The 21,056-nt window shown below is 32.5% G+C and overlaps 1 protein-coding gene across 1 annotated transcript in view; it reads left to right on the top strand.

Moving 5' to 3' along the window:
* Positions 1–10,579, top strand: part of LOC106881695 (uncharacterized) — a 40,053-nt gene extending 29,474 nt beyond the window's left edge. Inside the window, exons 9-11 of the mRNA XM_014932161.3 lie at positions 1,344–1,754; positions 6,118–6,258; positions 8,665–10,579. Coding sequence (XP_014787647.3) covers positions 1,344–1,754; positions 6,118–6,258; positions 8,665–9,365 — 1,253 coding nt within the window. The 3' untranslated portion in view covers positions 9,366–10,579. The remainder of the gene's footprint in view (positions 1–1,343; positions 1,755–6,117; positions 6,259–8,664) is intronic.
* The last annotated feature ends 10,477 nt before the right edge of the window (positions 10,580–21,056 follow it).

Below are 21,056 nucleotides of genomic sequence, written 5' to 3'. Positions count from 1 at the left end.
AAGCCTGGTTCTAACTTTAACCTTTGATTTAGCCAATACAAAATAATGGCAGTATGCTCCATTTTTTCTGTGGTTTCAAAGTCTAGTAGAATATTAAAAAAATCTTTAACTTAAAGAACATGTAAGGGCTGGCATCAAGAAAAAGTATACAGCTTTTAGGCGCAGGAGTGGCTGTGTGGTAAGTAGCTTGCTTACCAACCACATGGTTCCGGGTTTAGTCCCATTGCGTGGCACCTTGGGCAAGTGTCTTCTACTATAGCCTCGGGCCAACCAAAGCCTTGTGAGTGGATTTGGTAGACGGAAACTGAAAGAAGCCCGTCGTATATATGTATATATATATGTGTGTGTGTGTGTTTGTGTGTGTGTTTGTCCCCCTAGGATTGCTTGACAACCGATGCTGGTGTGTTTATGTCCCCGTAACTTAGCGGTTCAGCAAAAGGGACCGATAGAATAAGTACTAGGCTTACAAAGAATAAGTCCTGGGGTCGATTTGCTTGACTAAAGGTGGTGCTCCAGCATGGCCGCAGTCAAATGACTGAAACAAGTAAAAGAGTAAAAGAATAGCTGTAAAATACTACCTCAAATATATTTCCATCCAGATCATAGTAGCATGGAAATACAGACATTAAACATACAGGTCTTGTTTTTCTAAATTCCTGATGTAATTAATATATTTGTGAAATAACCAATTAAATTCATCACCATCATTATTTTAACACCCACTCATATCTGACCCATGCTGGCATGGCTCAGAGAGGATTTGTTGAAGCAGATTTTCTACAGCTGGACACCTTTCTTGTCACCATCTCTCACCTGTTTGCAAGCAAGGTAATATTTCTTTATAGCCAGACATGATTTTATGGAAGATTGGAAACAAAGGACACTGTTTGTATGGTGGTAACACTCATTTATGAAAACAGAGATGTGCGCGCGCGCGCACACACACACACACACACACACACAAACACACACACATGATGGGCTTCTTTCAGTTTGCATCTGCCAAATCTGTTCACAACACTTTGGTTGGCTCAGGGCTGTAATAGAAGATACGTGCTCAAGGTGCCATTTAGTGGAACTGAGTTCAAAACCATGTGATTGAGAAGCAAACTTATTATCCACACAGCCATACCTGCACCTAGATATGTGTTTTAGATAAGTTTTTTTGTAATTGTTAATTTAAAAAATTTTAATTAATATTTTTTTCACTGTTATCTTTACTGCAAATTGTTTATTGTTTGTTTAAAAAAAAAAACCCCAAAAGATAATGTCTATCTATTTCTGTTATCAATCAGTTTCTGTTTTTTTTTTTATTGCTGATTCACTGCAATTTGTTTTTCCAGATTACATTCCTGCACATGTACCCCAGATCCTCATCAATAGAGAACCTTTGAAGCACATGACCTTTGATGTGGAATTGTTAGGGGACGGAGACATAATTGTGAACGACCTTTGTAAACGCCTTGGCGAGGGCTGGAAAGAAGCCTTCTGTGATTCCGGTCCTTCTTTTACACAAATAAGAAAGGACCAACTTGAAACTCCTTCTCTAAAACCAGAACTGAAAGAAACGGGGAAAGGTTTACAGAACTCGCTATTCTCATCTCCTCTAAAACCAAACGATGTTCATGCCCCCTCATCAGATATTACAAAAGACTGTTTACATGGCACTCATTCAATAGTTCCTCCTGAAAACACAAACGGACAGGACAGTTTGTCTGCAAGTAATAACACACACCTCATTTCACATTCATTGTGTAAGTAGTATCAGAGGCAACTTTCTTCAATTTTAAAATTTGTTATTAATTTTTTATATCCATAATCTTAATTCTCAAGTTTATTTTTGAATTGCTTAAGAAAACCTATAAACATAAATTTACAAAATTATATGCATAGGCGCAAGTGTGGCTGTATGGTAAGAAGCTTGCCTTCCAGCCACATGGTTTCAGGTTTAGTCTGTCTGTGTGACACCTTAGACAAGTGTCTTCTGCTATGGTTCCAGGTTGACCAAAGCCTTGTGAGTGGATTTGGTTGACAGAAACTGAAAGAACGGCAAGCTGGCAGAAACGTTAGTGCGCCGGGCGAAATGCCTAGCGGTATTTCGTCTGCCGTTATGTTCTGAGTTCAAATTCTGCCAAGGTTGACTTTGCCTTTCATCCTTTCAAGGTTGATAAATTAAGTACCAGTTATGCACTGGGGTCGATGTAATTGACTTAACCCCTTTGTCTGTTCTTGTTTGTCCCCTCTGTGTTTAGCCCCTTGTGGGCAATAAAGAAATAAGAAACTGAAGGAAGACCATCATGTGTGTGTGTAACTGTCTCATTGACTTCGTATGATAGTTGTAAAACAGGTGTCACCATCATGCAAGCAGTGTTTTTCTTTTACAATATTCCGTGAAAATATATCTGGCCATGGAGAAATTATTATCTTACTTGGAAATGGGTGAGGGTTGGTGACAAGGAGGGAATCTGGCCACAGGAAATCTGCCTCAACAAATTTTGTCTGACCCATGTGTGCATGGCTAAGCAGATGTTAAAATGATGATGATATGGACTTGAAAGAGTATTAGATTAAAATAACAATGTGTGGATAACATCTGTGTTGTATATGCAAATTTGTTACGGGACTGGTTGTAATATTTTGTCTTGGAGAAGCATCTCAAAGAAACTTGTATGTTAAAAAAAAAAGCACAGAGCTTGCTCAGAGTGTTGTTGGCAGATCATTTGAGCCAGTGTTTTGACCTCATTTGGTTTCAAGTGATGAACATCTCTGGATATTCTGAGCTAAGCTGGAAAATGTTTTGCTAATTTTTTAATTTTTATTTCTATATGCAACATTTCATATAACATTCCTCAAATAAGAAATTTTGACAATCAGATGTTGCCTGTCTAGGCAATATTTATTTTTGTGAATTTAACATTTTCATAATTGGATCATCTGTGATAGACATCCTCTTGATGTAGCAAATTGGCTATCAGCAAAAATCTCCAATTCTATTGAGAGCAACATTGACTGCTTGTGAACACTGGAATAAGGAGATAAATGCTAAATTTTGGCCATATTTGTACTTGATTTTTCCTTTTGCTTATTGACATGGTGATTGTAGGCCTTATGGGGAATTGATGCTGTCTTAAAGTGAAAGGAAAATCTGTATTGGATGATTGCAAGTTGATATGAGGAATCTATAAAATATTTTCTGTGTCAAACTCAGTAATTTTACTTGTTTTTATGAAAGTGAGGGTAGGTAGTGGATTTCTTGAGAAAGGCTGAAAGAAATTAATCTTTCAGATATCTTTCTGAAATGATAGGAGAAAAGGAATTGAGGTGGATGGATAGTTCCTAAGAATCTGGTTATTTGTGTGTGGAGGAGAAGGAAATAAGAAAAGAAAGAAAAAAGAGAGAAAAGAGAAAAGAAGTGTCAGAAAGAAAGAAAGTTAAAGAGAGAAAGAGAAAAAGACAATTTGGTGAGAGAGAGATGCAGAGACATGCAAAATGCTGTTGTCATATTCATGTATGTGTACATATATGTGTATATATGCATTTTTTTTTTTTGTGCGGGTGGCACATGAAATGCACCATTTTGAGCGTGGCCATTGCCAGTACCGCCTGACCGGCCTTCGTGCGGGTGACACGTAAAAGCACCCACTACACTCTCTGAGTGGTTGGCGTTAGGAAGGGCATCCAGCTGTAGAAACTCTGCCAAATCAGATTGGAGCCTGGTGTAGCCATCTGGTTTCACCAGTCCTCAGTCAAATCGTCCAACCCATGCTAGCATGGAAAGCGGACGTTAAACGACGACGACGACAGAGAGGGGATGGTTAAGAAGAGAGATGGAAGTTGTGAACTGGAAGCTATGTGATAGGCCGACAAATTTAACAGTCATTATTATATAAAGATTTGTCTGATACTAGACTTGTCAGATTCATTCCATATTTTATTTCCTCTGGTGCAGGCATTGCTGTGTGGTTGAGAAGCTTGCTTCCCAACCTGTAATCTTGCAAATGTCTTCTGCTTTAGCCTCCTGGGCTGAGCAAAGACTTGTTAGTGGTTTTGGTTGAAAGAAACTTTTTTTTTTATTTGTGTGTATAATATTAGCTGAGTATCCTTTCATTGCTGGGTAATTTTTGCAATATTGCTTTGTGGGTGTGCTATTCCAAAACTCCAACAAAGATTTTCAGAATAGCAGACCCACATAAGATGGATTTTCTCCACTTTGACGGAGATTTTTCAAATTTGTTTTCCATCACACTCTTGCAAATGATGGGGGAAGCTTTTTATGATAAAATTTTTTGAAAATTTACAAATAGTCCTTCCCCCTTCCAGACTTATTATGTCCATTTTCTTTTGCTCTACATATTTAAAAACGATGGGAGATGCATTTTTGGTAAAAAAAAAAGAAGTTTTTCAAATCCATTTCTCTCAGTACCTATTTTGGCCAATATATATATTTTTTTTGGCACTACACACTTAAAAACCATGGGAGAAATCTTGAAAGTTAAAAAGAAAAAATAAATTTGGAAATTGGCAAACACCATTACAATTCCTACTTCCTTCATTTCCAAATAGAAAATGAAATGTAATTTAAAAACAATAGTGAAATTTTAAAAAAAGTTTTCATTAAAAATAAATCCTAAAATTTCAGCTTTTGTTTGAAATATTTTTTACATCATAGTTTTAAAATATGGACAGTCCTAATATGCATTGTCTTTCTGTTGATAATTTCAAAATAATTTAAAGACAAAATGGTGATCTAAGGGAGATTTAGCTGTTTGTACTACATCCCACAACCACCTTCCTTGTTTGTTTGTTATTCTGACATGTATTGGTGTTTTTCAATATTTTTCTCCCTATAAACACATTCTATGGAATTATGATGCAGTAGTCAATTGCTGGGATTTAAGCAACAAAATTTTTTATTTAAATCTTTAACCTCACCCCACATCAAGTAAGTCCATGCACACATGCACGTGTGTGCTTAAAAAAAACAAACATATTTGCTAGCAGAAAAGTATGCTATTAAAATAAATTATCTTTTATACATATCTTTTAAATCACTTGCATACACATATACTTAGCATGAGTGATATACCTTTATAGAGAGTGAAAGCAACAACAACAAAATATTTAAATCTTTAACCCCACCCTGCATTAAGTGAATTTGTGTGTGTGTGTGTGTATGTGTGTGTGTGTGTGAGAAAAAAACACATTTACTAACAGAAAAGTATGCTAATAAAATAAATTCTTTTACATACCTTTTTTTAAATCACTCTGTTGCCCTAATGAAATTCCTTACACACATGCATACATACACACTGACAAACACATACTCAGCATGAGCAATATACATTTGTAGGGAGTGAAAAAGTTTACCAAGAGAAAATGAAAGAGATAGACACAAATTTTGAAATTTTAAAATTAAGTAAAAATGTTCAAGTTTGGTATACTGGTGTACTTTTTCATGCTGAATCTGAGTTATTCATTCATTCTAGAAAAATTTTAGAAAAATGTTAGATGTTTATGGTTTGATTTTTAACCACAAATACGCATATGTGACTGTGACAACAGTATTTTCATTTCTCAGTACCATTGTTAAAAAACATTTAGTTGACTCACTGAGGTACCACTGTTGAAAATAAGAAATTTCTTATTTTAAAAGCAGTAGCTCAGCCATCATTATCATTATTTAGCATCTGCTTTCCATGCTGGCATGGGTTACATAGTTTGACTGGAACTGATAAACTGGAGAGCTGTATCAAATTCCAGTCTGATTTGGCATAGTTTCTATGGCTGGATGCCCTTCCTAACACCAACCACCCCAATAATGTAACAAGTGCTTTTTATTTGCCACCGGCATGGGTGCTTTTATGTGCCAACCGGCTCAGGTGCTTTTACATACCACTGGCACGGGTGCTAGTTATGTGACACCAGCATTGGCCACAACTATGATTTCACTTGGCTTTGGTTTTAGATATATGTTTTTGTGGGATTGATAATGAAACCAAAGCAGTCTAGGAAATTACAAAAATACTCTTGGATATCCTGAGTAAAGCAAAACGAATATGTAAATGTTTAAACGTTGTTTTACGTATATTTTAATTCAATTCCTCCGTCTTGTTCCAGCTCCAGCAAAGAACAGTTGTGAAGAAAATAATGATGAACAAAGCAAGAATGAAGAAAACGGTGAAAATGCTGACATCAGAAGCTTTTTTAACAAGAAGCCTGAGAAAATACCGAAGCAGAGTTTAGGAAAGCAGTTAAAAGGTTTGTAGCTTGAGTGTTCAGACAAAATATTTATAGGTGCAGGCATGGCTGTGTGGTTAAGGAACCTCATGGTTTCAAGGTTCAGTCCCACTGTTTGGCATCCTTATACTCTAGCTCCAGACTAGCCATTGCCCTCCGAGTGAAATTGGTTGACAGAAACTGTAAGGAATCTCATTGTATATGTTTGTGTGTGTGTGTATTTGCACTGCTATATGGGTTTTTAGCTTGTTTGGATTTTGAATCTTGCAAATGATGGCATAATTTTTGTTTGTTTTCTTTGTCTATATTATTAAATATTTAATATTATACCTTGACTTCTGTGTGGGTGTTGATCCCTGTTAACAGGTCACTAGTATATCATTGTAGCTACCTAAATTAAGTGCTCATTTAAGTGGTCAGGGGTTGTGAAATTGCTTTGGTGTGGTGGTTGGTATAGTTATATGGTTTACAGCAGATACTATGTTTGAATCCCAGGTGATGTTACGACTTCTTTCCAAGTTGTAGAAATCATACCAAAACACATATGGAGCCTGAACAGCCTTCAGCTGGCCAGCTCCTGTCAAACCGTCCAACCCATGGATAATGGATGTTAAATGATGATGAAGATGATGATATATAGTTCAAATTTACAGAAAACAAAAGACGAAGATGGGAACAACTAGCAGATGTATTAGTTTGATGCTTGGGATATGAGGGAGAGAGGGAGAGAGAGAGGCAAGTAGGCAGGCAGGCATGTCTTCTACTGCAGCTTTGGGCTTGTGAAGCCCATCTGAGTGGATTGATCATCATAATTTTTTTTAATGTCTGTTCTCCATGCTGGCATGGGTTGGATGGTTTGACAGGAGTTGGCCAGCTGGAGAGCTGCCCAGGCTCCATTTGTCTGTTCTGGCATGCTTTCTATGGCTGGATGCCCTTCCTAAGGCCTACTGCTTTACAGACTGCTGGGTGCATTTTATGCGGCACCAGCATGGGTGCTTTGTACATGGAGCTGGTATGAGTGCTCTGTATTTGGCACTGGCATAGGTGCTCTGTGTGTGGCACTGACACAAGTACTTTGTACATGGCACTGGGATGGTGCTTTGTGTGTGACATCAACATGGGTGCTTTGTACATGGCACTGGGATGGTTGCTTTATATGTGACACCAGCTTGGGCACTTTGTATGTGGGGCTGGCTCGGGTGCTTTGTATGTGGCGCTGGCACAGTTGCTTTGTATGTGGCATTGGCTTAGGGCAGGGCTTTTCAAACTTTTTGACTTGCGGACCCCTTTATATTTCAGGCTTTACCTTAGGGACCCCCTTATAAACGCTTATGAAATTTATACATAAATATTTGCTTAAAATAACATATATTTTTACATTTATTTATTTAGCAGTATTTAACAAATAGGTTAAGTATTTGCTGTCTACGGACCCCCTGTCTTGTCCTTGCGGACCCCCTGTGGTCCGTGGACCACAGTTTGAAAACCCCTGGCTTAGGGGATTTGATAGTCAAAAACTGGAAAAAGTTAGGTGTACTGTGTACAAGGCACCCAGTACATTCTGTGAAGTGGTTGGTGTTAGGAAGGGCATCCAGCTATAGAAACCATGTCAAAGCGGATATTGAAGCTGGTGTTGTCCTCTGGTTCACTGGCTCCTGTCAAACCATCCAACCCATGTCAGCATGGAAAATGGTCATTAAAAAAAATTATGATAATGTATGTGTGTCTTTATATATGTACGTGTGTACATATATACTCTTGTCTTGTGATCTGGTGATGGTTGTAAGAGAGCATCACAATTATACAGGCAATGTTCTTTGTGTCTTGTCTTCCGTGAGAAACATATCTGACCATGGGAAACATTATTTTGCATGGAAACAGGTTTGGGTTGGCAATAGGAAAACACACAGCCATAGAAAACCTGCTTCAACAAATTCCCTCTCACTCATGCAAGCATGGAAAAGTAAACATTAACTGATATATACATATGCAGTGTGTATGTGTGTGTTTACATATCTCTCTCTCTCTCTCTCTCTCTCCCTTTCTCTCTTTCTCTCTCTCTCCTTTTCTCTCTTTCTCTCTCTCTCCTTTTCTCTCTTTCTCTCTCTTTCCTTTTCTCTCTTTCTCTCTCTCTCTCCCTTTCTCTTTCTCTCTCTCTCTCCCTTTCTCTTTCTCTCTCTCTCTCTCTCTCTCTCTCCCTTTCTCTCTCCCTTTCTCTCTCTCTCTCTCTCTCTCTCTCTCTCCCTTTCTCTCTCTCTCTCTCTCTCTCTCTCTCTCTCTATCTGTCTGTCTATCTATCTATCTATCTATCTATGGCTGATTGTATTTGTATATCTTCATGTACACATGTAAGTTTGTATATATGCTTCTGTGTATCTATGTATGTATGTTAATATATATTATATATATGGTGTATTTTCCTTCCAGAGAACCAAGTGCTATTTCTAGCACCTAGTCAGTATGTCTACCCTGGTGCAGAAATCTATTCTGAAGATGAAGACATGATCTTTGAATCTGACAGCCATCAATCTGTAAGCAGTTGCAGTTGGGATAATTTCTCTGACGAAGACAATGGCACTGATGGTGGCACCATGAAAAATGGTTTTGAAAGCTCTGATGCTTCTGCTTTGAATAGTGTTCCCTCTAATGTTGATATGTCTACTGAAAATCATCATCCCAGTGAGCATGTAGACAGTTGTGCACTAGATTCTGATTTAAATGTACCCACTCATTTAGAAAACATGGAAGGTGTTGCAACTACGATTTCCTCCCTTAGTTCATTCAACAAACAATTAGATGTCTGTCAGAACAAAGAACATCTTGAAAATGAGCAAGAGGACATGAATGATGTGTGCAAAGAAAACTTTCTCCGACTTAGTGACAGTAATAAACAGAACGGTTACGCTGTTGATGGTGAGTCAATAGAAGACAGGTTGTCTGCTGTACCTTCTTACATTAGTCGAGAATGCACGGAGAACACACAACATAACGAGATCTCTTTGACTGATGACAAAATGCATCATATACGAATGGACACGTGTTCTAACAGTCCTATTCAAACGGAACCAACTGCCAAATCATTATTAGCAGAAGTAGAATCCACCACTGAAGACATTGATAAAACATAATGGTGTTTCTATAGGTTGTGTGTTGCAATGTATGTGTTGTAAGGTTTTAAAAAAAAAATGTAAAAAACAAATAAAAAGACAAAAAATATAAAAGACAGAGCCAGAAAGATAAAATTTCAAAAACAAAAACCCCTACTAAATCACTGTCTTATGTAATGTCCTTTATACTCTTCTTTATTTATTTTTTTTTTCATTGCACTTTCATTTCATCTCTGCCCCTCCACCCCTACAAAAAAGAAAACAAATACTAACCCTTGATAATACGCTAACACTAAAAACTAAACTCAGTGACTAATGGGATTGACATATGGGCATTATTTTGACAGCTGACCACACACATACATACACACAAAACCCTCTTGGGACAGTGGTCACTTGTTAGATAAAAATAACAGACCAATATGGAAACTGTATAAAAATTTTAAAAAGACAAAAACAAAATTTAAAAGATTGTAAACAAACCAAACCAGAAAAAAAGACAAAAGCATAAAAAATATAATAAAACTGTCACAAATTCTTAATACAAAACCAAAAGTATTTCTTTTGTCATGAAAAAAAAAAAACAACTTGTTATTCTCTCTATATTTATTTTAGCTGAAAATTATTACAAAAATAAAATTAAAAAAAAACAAAAACAAGAAACAGATCACCCCTTCCCCTAAAAAATGGGAAAAAAATTTGACTGTCTTGGGCTTAAATGAGACAACTCACTAAATATATAAAAACAAGCAAAACAAGCAAAAAAAAAAAAAAGAAGAAAAAAATCATGTGTCTATACTATATTCTTTCATGATTTCAATTCTGAAAGTTACCATCAGTTTTTCATTTGTAAAGAATTTTGGATTTTGACCTCCTCTGTATGGATTCTCGGCAAATAATCTTTCAAAAGACCTTGTTCTAAAAAAATTTTTTTTTTCCTTTTTTTTTTTTTCATTTAATATACAGTTGTAACACTTCTGATATAACTTACAGTGAACAGATGAGAAAGTGAGAGAAAATGAGAGAGCGAGGGAGTGAGAGAGAGAGAAAGTGAAAGTGAGTGATTGGGTGAGACGGATTATATGGAGCAGAAGAAAAGAGAATGAATGGAGAAGCAAAAAGTAAAAAGAAAATATTTAAAAAAAAAATTAACAACAAAAAAACAAAGCAAAACAAAAAATGACACATTAAACAAAATGTTTTTCATTTTCAAATAACAAAAACTATTTATATTTTGGTGCTGATCTGCTGTTTCTCTTTCAAATGTTTCTTCAATGATGAAACTTTGATCTGATTAGGACATGATAACATGATAGGACAAACAAACTCTGTTATACATTATTTATATATATATATATATATATAAAATATTGTGTGCATGCAGATACTATATGTGCGTGTGTTGTGTGTGTGTATGTATGTATATAATGCACTCATATATGTGTACAGATACTATGTGTGTGTATGCATGTTTATAAATATATATATATATATATATATATATATATATATATATATATGTAAATTGTATGCATACAAATACTGTATATGTGTGTATACATATGCACGCACAATATACATATATGTATATTGTGCATGTATGTATATATGTATGTGTGTATACACACATTGTGTGTATGTATAGGTGTGTTTGTATATATATGGAGGTATATGTGTGTATATAAGTGTGTATATATATAGGTATATGGTTGTATGTATATATATATATAGATATCTATATAATATGGGTGTATATTTGTTATACATAAATTTATGTAAGTAATGTATGTGTATCTTTTTTTTGTGTGTGTGTATGTGTCTATATATATATATATATATATATATATATATATATATATATATATATATATATATATGTATGTATGTATGTATATATATATATATATATATATATATATAAAATGTTTGTGTGTATAAGATTGATAGGTGTTTATAAAATAACTTCTGCTTCCCAAAAGTGATTTACTCCAGCAGAAAAATAAATCCTAGAAGGGAGCCCCACTGGGAAAATAGAGCAATAAATGGGATTTACATACATTCATAACTGTTTGGAATTTATAATGCTCATTCTCTTATTTGCAGCCTATTACATTACAAGAAAATCCTCTGTAAAATGGACACCCTCAGGCAGATAGAAACTATTTTGATAATGACCTACTTTAGATCTCGTTAGGTGGGTTATTTTCTAGACATTGCCTTTTAACCGTTTAGCATTTAGTTTGCTCTGTCTAATCTAATGATTATTTATTGACGTTGGTTTTGAATTAGTCATGCACTATCTTGTAGCTTTGAGGTTTGGATGATGCTTTTGATTATTTTTAGAACAGAATTGTCAGGTAGGCTTAAGAGGTTGGATAGGTCCAGTTTTAACATAAAACAGTTAGAATATTTGAGCCAGATATGTCTGGTTTAAATGCTAAAGGGTTAAATACTGCCCAGAACAAAAGTTGCAGAATAACTAAATCTGGAAATTGTTTTTTTTTTATATATATATAGTCATTCCGTGGTTCAGTGTTATCTCTAAGGAGGAGGAATTTGCTGAAAGTGTTTTGCAAAATAATTTTTGTTGAATTGTTATCTGTATAATTTGAATCATGGTAAAATATAATTTTGGTCATTTGCAATGCATATATTATTGTTAACCCTTTTGCTATTATATTTCTGTTGAAATACACTGACCTTGTTTCGGTTAATTTTAGAAGCAATGAAGAATTCAGTAATTTGTCGTTATTAAGCAAGTGTTTGGAACAAATCAGCATGAAATTTTAACAGGTTTTAATTTAGGTCACTTTTAAACAGAAAGATAGTGTTACAGAACCAAGAACAATCTTAGTTGGGTTGGAATCAAAAGGGTTAAATTGATTTAGAAAACAGAAAAAATTGTTTTCTCCTAGTATCAGTCTTTAAGTCTTAAATTTATGTCAATAATACTTCATTCCACTCTTTTAAGTTGTTGAATTAAAGATATTGCATGGTTCATTGACATCTCAGAATAAAACTTCTTTTTCTGCAAGAAATTACAAAATCGACTGGCAAGATAATAAAAGAAGTGTGCATTTCAATCTTTGTGTATTTGGCGGCCGCTTTACCTAATTTGCATATTGTAGGAATTTAATACTACAAATTTGCATATTATATCTTATGAATTTTTGCTACTTTCAAGATGGTGTTGCATTTGATCAAATTGAAGTGTTAATGAGCTAAAACTTTTGGAGTTATAACCTCAAAGTTGTTTTAGAGTAAGTGTTATGAAATGATGCAACTCTGCTATTGAAAATAATGAATGTTTCATGTGTGTATTATTTGTCTGCCGTGTTGGGTTTAGGACAAGTCTATTCTTATGTTTGGAACATTAGTTTGAATCCATTGAAAGTATATTCTTTTCAAGAGATCTTAAACTCTCCTCTGTGTCTTCAGTAATTCAATCTCTCCCTTAATTTTAATCTTTCTTCTGCATCTTCATTGGTTCAACATTTAGCCTTATTTGTGACATCATACATTAGCAGAAATATTATGAATAGGAATAGGAGTCTAGTGGTATACTAGCCATTCATTCTGGTTAAAATACACATCCAAAAAGAATATGTGTGGTATATGAAGTAGAAACACAATAGCAAAAATCCTGGAAGATTAACCAACAAGTGTTTCATTCAAATTCTCTAGAAAACAATGCTCATTCAGGCAAGTAAAGATGCTGCAAAAGGAATGCTCATAGCAACAGAAATGGGATGGAGATTTCTGTTTCAAGTTGCTGTGTGAATATTTAGTCATTGATATCTCAAACTAAAATATCATTCATTAACCCTTTTGTTACTGTATTTCTTTTGAGATGCTCTTTGTTTCTTTCAATTAATTTTAAATATAACAAAGAATTTAGTAAAATAACTTCATTATCATTAAGCTAGTGTTAGGAACATAAATTGTGACTAAGGTTTGGTGGAAGATTTTAACTCAGAACTTTTGAAAACAAGACATTTGTACTACAGAGCGGTTTCAGGCGGGTTGGTATCAAAAGGGTTAAGCTGTTTTAATTGCCTTCAAGTATCTTTATAAACAGGGACAAAACTTTCTCTCCCCATCCCCTGCATTGCTGATATTACTGTTTACTGTGATTAGTTATTCCACTCCGCATCAATAATTCGTTTTTTCAGTTGCCTTTTTTCACTATTTTAGACACTCTGTCTCTTTGTTACACTTTCTCTTTCTATTTTTTTCTTTTTACTTTAATATATGAAATGTGTCTTTCTGTTTTCTTATTACCATAATATCTGTTAAAAAATGATAGCCTATTTACTACTAATAGTACCTGTTAAAATAATGGGGTTTTTATTACTATCATAGTACCTGGGTTTATTTTTTATCATTACTATAGTACCTGTCAAAAACGATTACATTTATTTATTACTACCATAAGACCTGTCAAAAATGGAGTTTATTTATTACTATCATAGTACCCGTCAAAATTATGCAGATTATTGTTATTATCATAGTATCTTTCAGTAATTACTCTTTTACTTGTTTCAGTCATTTTGACTGCGGCCATGCTGGAGCACCGCCTTTAGTCAAGCAAATTGATCCCAGGACTTATTCTTTGTAAGCCTAGTACTTATTCTATTGGTCTCTTTTTGCCGAACCGCTAAGTTACGGGGACGTAAACACACCAGCATCAGTTGTCAAGCGATGTTGGGGGTGGGGTGGGGGGACAAACACAGACACACAAACACACATATATATATATATACATTTACATATATACGACAGGCTTCTTTCAGTTTACGTCTACCAAATCCACTCAAGGCTTTGGTCGGCCCGAGGCTATAGTAGAAGACACTTGGCCAAGGTGCCACGCAGTAGGACTGAACTCGGAACCATGTGGTTGGTAAGCAAGCTACTTACCACACAGCCTAATCTTTATTTCATATCTTGCTCTATTTTCTTCTTGAGTTTGTTTGTCTTCTTTCAGTTCTTTTTACTTTGAGCTTCTGTTTCTTTTGTGTTTCTTATATTTCTCCTTTCTTTTCTTGTCGCCTTTCCTTTCTTACGTGTTCTATCTCTTCCTTCACTTCTTTCTTTCATCCTTTCCTATATTTAACTGCCTGTTTTACTTGACTGTTGTCTGTTTCTCTTTCTTTCTCAATCTCCCACATCTATTTATCTATTAATTCACCTCTTTTTATAATTCTTAGTACTTCTCTCAGTATAGCTTTTGCTTTCTCTTCCACATTCCTATAGCATGGCAGAAAGAGATAAATCAGCAAACATGCACACATATCCAAACAAAAAAATGGAGCTGTGAATTTTTGTTTTATAATATTGATTAATTGAGTATCGAAGTCAATATAATCAGCTGGTCTCTCTCTTCAAATTTCTGGTCTTGTTCCAGTATTAGAAATTATTGTTATTGTTACAATTATTATTATTGCTGTTGTGGCGAGCTTGTAGAACATTGGACGAAATGCTTGGCATATTATTATTATTATTATTATTATTATTATTATTATTATTATTATTATTATTATTATTATTATTATTATTATTATTATTATTATTATTATTATTATTATTATTATTATTATTATTATTATTATTATTATTATTATTATTATTATTATTATTATTATTATTATTATTATTATTATTATTATTATTATTATTATTATTATTATTATTATTATTATTATTATTATTATTATTATTATTATTATTATTATTATTATTATTATTATTATTATTATTATTATTATTATTATTATTATTATTATTATTATTATATTATTATTATTATTATTATTATTATTATTATTATTATTATTATTATTATTATTATTATTATTATTATTATTATTATTATTATTATTATTATTATTATTATTATTATTATTATTATTATTATTATTATTATTATTATTATTATTATTATTATTATTATTATTATTATTATTATTATTATTATTATTATTATTATTATTATTATTATTATTATTATTATTATTATTATTATTATTATTATTATTATTATTATTATTATTATTATTATTATTATTATTATTATTATTATTATTATTATTATTATTATTATTATTATTATTATTATTATTATTATTATTATTATTATTATTATTATTATTATTATTATTATTATTATTATTATTATTATTATTATTATTATTATTATTATTATTATTATTATTATTATTATTATTATTATTATTATTATTATTATTATTATTATTATTATTATTATTATTATTATTATTATTATTATTATTATTATTATTATTATTATTATTATTATTATTATTATTATTATTATTATTATTATTATTATTATTATTATTATTATTATTATTATTATTATTATTATTATTATTATTATTATTATTATTATTATTATTATTATTATTATTATTATTATTATTATTATTATTATTATTATTATTATTATTATTATTATTATTATTATTATTATTATTATTATTATTATTATTATTATTATTATTATTATTATTATTATTATTAATTATTATTATTATTATTATTATTATTATTATTATTATTATTATTATTATTATTATTATTATTATTATTATTATTATTATTATTATTATTATTATTATTATTATTATTATTATTATTATTATTATTATTATTATTATTATTATTATTATTATTATTATTATTATTATTATTATTATTATTATTATTATTATTATTATTATTATTATTATTATTATTATTATTATTATTATTATTATTATTATTATTATTATTATTATTATTATTATTATTATTATTATTATTATTATTATTATTATTATTATTATTATTATTATTATTATTATTATTATTATTATTATTATTATTATTATTATTATTATTATTGCTGTTTGTTGTGGTGAGCTTGTAGAACATTGGACCAAATGCTTGTCATTTTTTCTGGCTCTTTATGTTCTGAGTTCAAATTCCATCAAGGTGAACTTTCACCTTCATCCTTTTGAAGGTGATAAAATAAGTTCCAGTTGAGTGCTTAGATCAAGGCAATTGACTTACCTGCTCTCCTAAAATTTCAGGCTTTATACCTATAGTGAAAGAATTATTATTTAAAGGTAGTGAGCTTGTAGAATTGTTAGCATGCCAGACAAAATACTTGGCAGCATTTCATATGGCTTTACTTTCTGAGTTCAAATTCTGCCGAGGTTGACTTTGCCTTTCATCCTTTCAGAGTTGATAAAATAAATACCAGTTCAGCATTGGGGTCAGTGTAATTGACTTACCCTGTCCCCTAAAATTACTGGCCATTTGCCAAAATTTGAAACCATTATTATTATTATTATTATCATTGAGAGGAATGGACTGACAGAACTGCTAGGGCAATGAACAGAATGGCTTTCAGAAGTTATGATCTTTTAGAGTCTGAGTTCAAATTCTTCCTGGGGTCAAAGAAAAATAATTATGAATTTACAGAAAAATAAGAAGGAAGGGTAGCTATAATTGATTATATCACTATCCAAAAGTTTGAGTCATTGTGCTGTGTTAGCAATTATCATGTGTCATTTTTTTTTCATTGGAACCAGCCTCATGTTTTCTTGATATCTTTTTCATATTCATGAAATTAATTGAATTTATAAAATGCGGTTAGGGACTTTTGATTTAGGACATAGTCTTAGAATATGAATATGTTAAAATAATTTATTTACTAGCTGTCATCAGACTGTTTGATGACAGCTCATAAGCTGAAACTTTGAAGTCACTGTCAACTCTTTCCTTGTAAAAATTAATATTTATTTTACTAAATAGTATTGAGTGATCCTTCAATATAATGTTAAATTGCTTTTATATATAATACCTATCTATATACATACATACATGCTTTTTGCTTATTAAACAGCTGTTTCAAAATGGTTAACACGATTAAGTGATTAAGATTATTAGCCAATAAAAATATAAGTTATTTTATAAACACCTGATATGTATGTGTATGCACATTTGTATTTATATGTATATACACATATGATATAAATATATGTTGATAAACATATTTGTATAAAAATTATAACAACACAACCTTCTGAACTAATGATGCTTTGTAAGCTGTGTATGCAAGGAAAAACAACCGCAGGAATCACTTGTATACATGTGTGTGTGTATGAGTGTGAGCATTTATATATGTGTATATACATATGTTGTGTGTGCCAAATAATTTAGTAATTGAATCAAAGTCTTATGCGAATTAGACAATTCTTTGAGGTTAACTTACAAATTGTCTTGTTGCTATGCTAATGATTTGTTTTAATCACAGCTCATTGTCTTCTTTTTATTGTTATTTTAATCTTTTGGTATAAGGGAATGCATTCCTAGAAGTTGCTATGCCACACAAGTGGGCCTGACTTAACTCAATCTTTGTGCTTCTACCTAAGGATTCTTTTCTTCCAGACATCACAGTTTGTGCTATAAACTGTTTAGTTTTCTAGTGATGTACACCTTGTCCTTCTGCTGAGTTGTTGATGGGATTATCTTGCATTAAAAGAACGATGAGATAGATGGATTATAGATGAAGTTGAAAGAGAGAACTTGAGTCTAAGCAAATTCCCTTGGGTAGAGAATCTTAGTAATTTTCTTGATTTTTTTTTTTTTAATCCTTTTCAAATTCCACCAAGGTCAGCTTTGCCTTTCATTCTTTCAGGGTTGATAAAATAAGTACCAGTTGAGCACTAGTATTGATGTAATTGACTAGCCCCCTCCTGCAAAATTTTTGGCTTCATGCTTTTATAATAGAAAGAATTATTATTATTAAGGCATTGAACCAGCTGAATCATTAGCACGCTAAGCAAAATGCTTACTAGTATTTCACTATGTTCTGAGTTGAAATTCCGCCGAAGTCGATTTTGTCTTTTATCCTTTCAGGGTTGGTAAATTCAGTACAAATCATGTACTTGGGTCGATGTGATCAACTACCCCCTCCCCTCAAATTCCAGGCCTTGTGCCTCTAGTAAAGTTGAGCGCTGAGAGGGTTGATGTAATAAGCTATCCTCCTCCCCTAAAATTTTAGGCCTATAAAAAAGATTTATTTCTTTTAAGATAAACTTTCTACAATTTTCCTCTTTTAATCACAGTTGTAGAAATCAGAAAATATTGTCTTGAATAATGCCTTGCACTTGGCTAGTGATACTTGTGTCCTTACAGAAACTGCAAAAAATCACAAGTCATTGAATTGATTTCAGATTTCGTTTGAGGTTGCGAACCAGCTTTGAATACATCAGGACAGATGTAGAGAGGAAACTTTAATGCATAAATAAATCAAAACCAGCAAATTGATGGATGTAGTTTACTGATTTAAGGGATTGATCTATGAATTATGCTCATTGTTTTGAAACCTACAATCTTAAGTATAGTACTCTTGGATAGATCATTTCTCGGTATAAGACAGAAGTTTGAAGTGGCAGGATTGTTTCGACAGACATGTGAAAAAGTCCAGAGAGTATCCAACCTCTTCTGCTAGGAATATTTATCAACCGTTAGTTATGTATTAGTTGATATTTAGTGATAAGACTCACCTTTGAGAGGATCCTTTTGAGAAACAGTCTTGGCACTAGATAAAGGCTTAAAGATAAGGGTGTATATATTATCAGACAAGTATATATTTTTTGTGTAACCAAGGTGGTAGTGAAAGGATTAGAGGGTCTTTGATGTGGATTCTCCTTTCTATGATACTTCATACAGTTGATTCAAAGAGAGAGAGAGAGAAAGCAAAGAAATAGACCCCAAAGGAATGAAGAGCAATGTTGGTCACAATGGGATTTCAACTTAGAGCACAGAGTGCCAAAATACACCAGGTATTTTATCCAATACTGTTGTGGCTTGCCATATTCCCCATCTTTAGTTTATACTGAAAATGTTAAGTTGCCTTTTGTTGTGAAAAGTTACGTCTGAACAAGATTCATTAGTCTGTAAATCAGAAAGTGATTCTGCCTCACTGTCTGATTGATTTGTTCTTAAATATTGAATATACTACCACAAGTTATGTCTTTGTATTCTTTACTAGAAAATGTTCATGTTAGGAAACCCTTGGGAATCTATTCCCTTGATTTGTAAGAAAATTATTCAATTTATTATGATAGATCTTATTGACTTGTGGGAGCTACATTCTGTGCCGGTGAAAAAAATTATTTCTGCTTTTTCTTGTGATTCCATTGAACTTTTCAGAGTTTTTTACAGTGGTGTTTTGTGTCACTTCTTAAATCAGCCATCATTTCTAGCACATCTTTTATACATGGTTCCGAAAAGAAGTCAAATTATGTACTGTCATTTGTTCAATGTCCGTAAAAGTTTCATTATTATCACAAGGAGTTTGTATGAAATTTCATGATGAAGTGCTGCCTCTTTAATTATTTAAAAAAAAATATATCCTTTCATTGCATTAGTTATTTCTCTTTTATGTTCCCTCCGATGTTCCGTATCAAAGAATTCTTATTCAACTTGAGTGGGAAGAAAACTGTTCACAGTATACAGTTCTATGGTAGCTTCTTGAACACACCATTATAGCCACAAATGCACTAGGTAGCTTTGTTTGTTTCTTCATCCAGTTCTGACATGATGCTCTGTTGTTAACCAATTGTGTTATGAATGAGAGTGGAGGCGCAATGGCCCAGTGGTTAGGGCAGCGGACTCGCGGTCATAGGATCGCAGTTTCAATTCCCAGACTGGGCGTTGTGAGTGTTTATTGAGAGAAAACACCTAAAACTCCACGAAGCTCCGGCAGGGGATGGTGGCGAACCCTGCTGTGCTCTTTCACCACAACTTTCTCTCAATCTTACTTTCTGTTGTGCCTGTAATTCAAAGGGCCAGCCTTGTCACACCGTGTCGCGCTGAATATCCCCGAGAACTACGTTAAGGGTACACGTGTCTGGAGTGCTCAGCCACTTGCACGTTAATTTCACGAGCAGGCTGTTCTGTTGATCGGATCAACTGGAACCCTCGACGTTGTAAGCGATGGAATGCCAACATATGAACGAGAAACTGTTCAAGGAGTACTTAGTGATAGCTTTGTGATGCTTATAATTTGGTGAAAAAACCCTTTCTTTACTATATTCCTGTTAAAATACACTGCTTTTAAGTCAATTAGTTTTGAAAATAACAAAGAATTTAGTAAAATAACTTTGATGATTGAGCTGATGTTTAGCCCTTAATATGGAATTTTAATGGAAGGTTTTAATTTAGATCCCTTTATCCCTTTGTCATATTTCTGTTGAAATAAACTGCCTTTGTTTCTATTAGCTATGAAAATGATGAACTTGGAAAAATAACTTGGTCATTATTAAACTGGTATCTGGAATAGAAATTCACATAAAATTTTAACAGAAGGTTTTAATTTAGAACATTTTAAAACAAAAGTTTGTACCATAGAACCAGGAGTGGCCTCAGGCAGGTTGATACCAAAAGAATTAAATTAGAAGTCTGTATCAGGTGGGTAAGCATCAAAACGATTTAGTGTGGTTATATAATCTCGTTACATTTAAGCCAAGTTTAAACACTGCTAATGAAACTATCTTAGTGAGGCAGGTGTAAAAAAAAAGTATTAAGAAGTGTTGAGCTGTTTTCTTGAGCAGCCGAATATATTTCTTTGACATTGTTCATAGAATTCTTTGGATCATGCTGGCAGTCTTCAGATGCCTCTGGAATTCAATCATAGCA

Source organism: Octopus bimaculoides, chromosome 4 (assembly GCF_046866305.1).
Source record: "Octopus bimaculoides isolate indiv1 chromosome 4, ASM4686630v1, whole genome shotgun sequence".
Taxonomy (NCBI): domain Eukaryota; kingdom Metazoa; phylum Mollusca; class Cephalopoda; order Octopoda; family Octopodidae; genus Octopus; species Octopus bimaculoides.
Note: the sequence above shows the minus strand (reverse complement) of the source record. Positions and strands in the feature narration are given on the sequence as shown.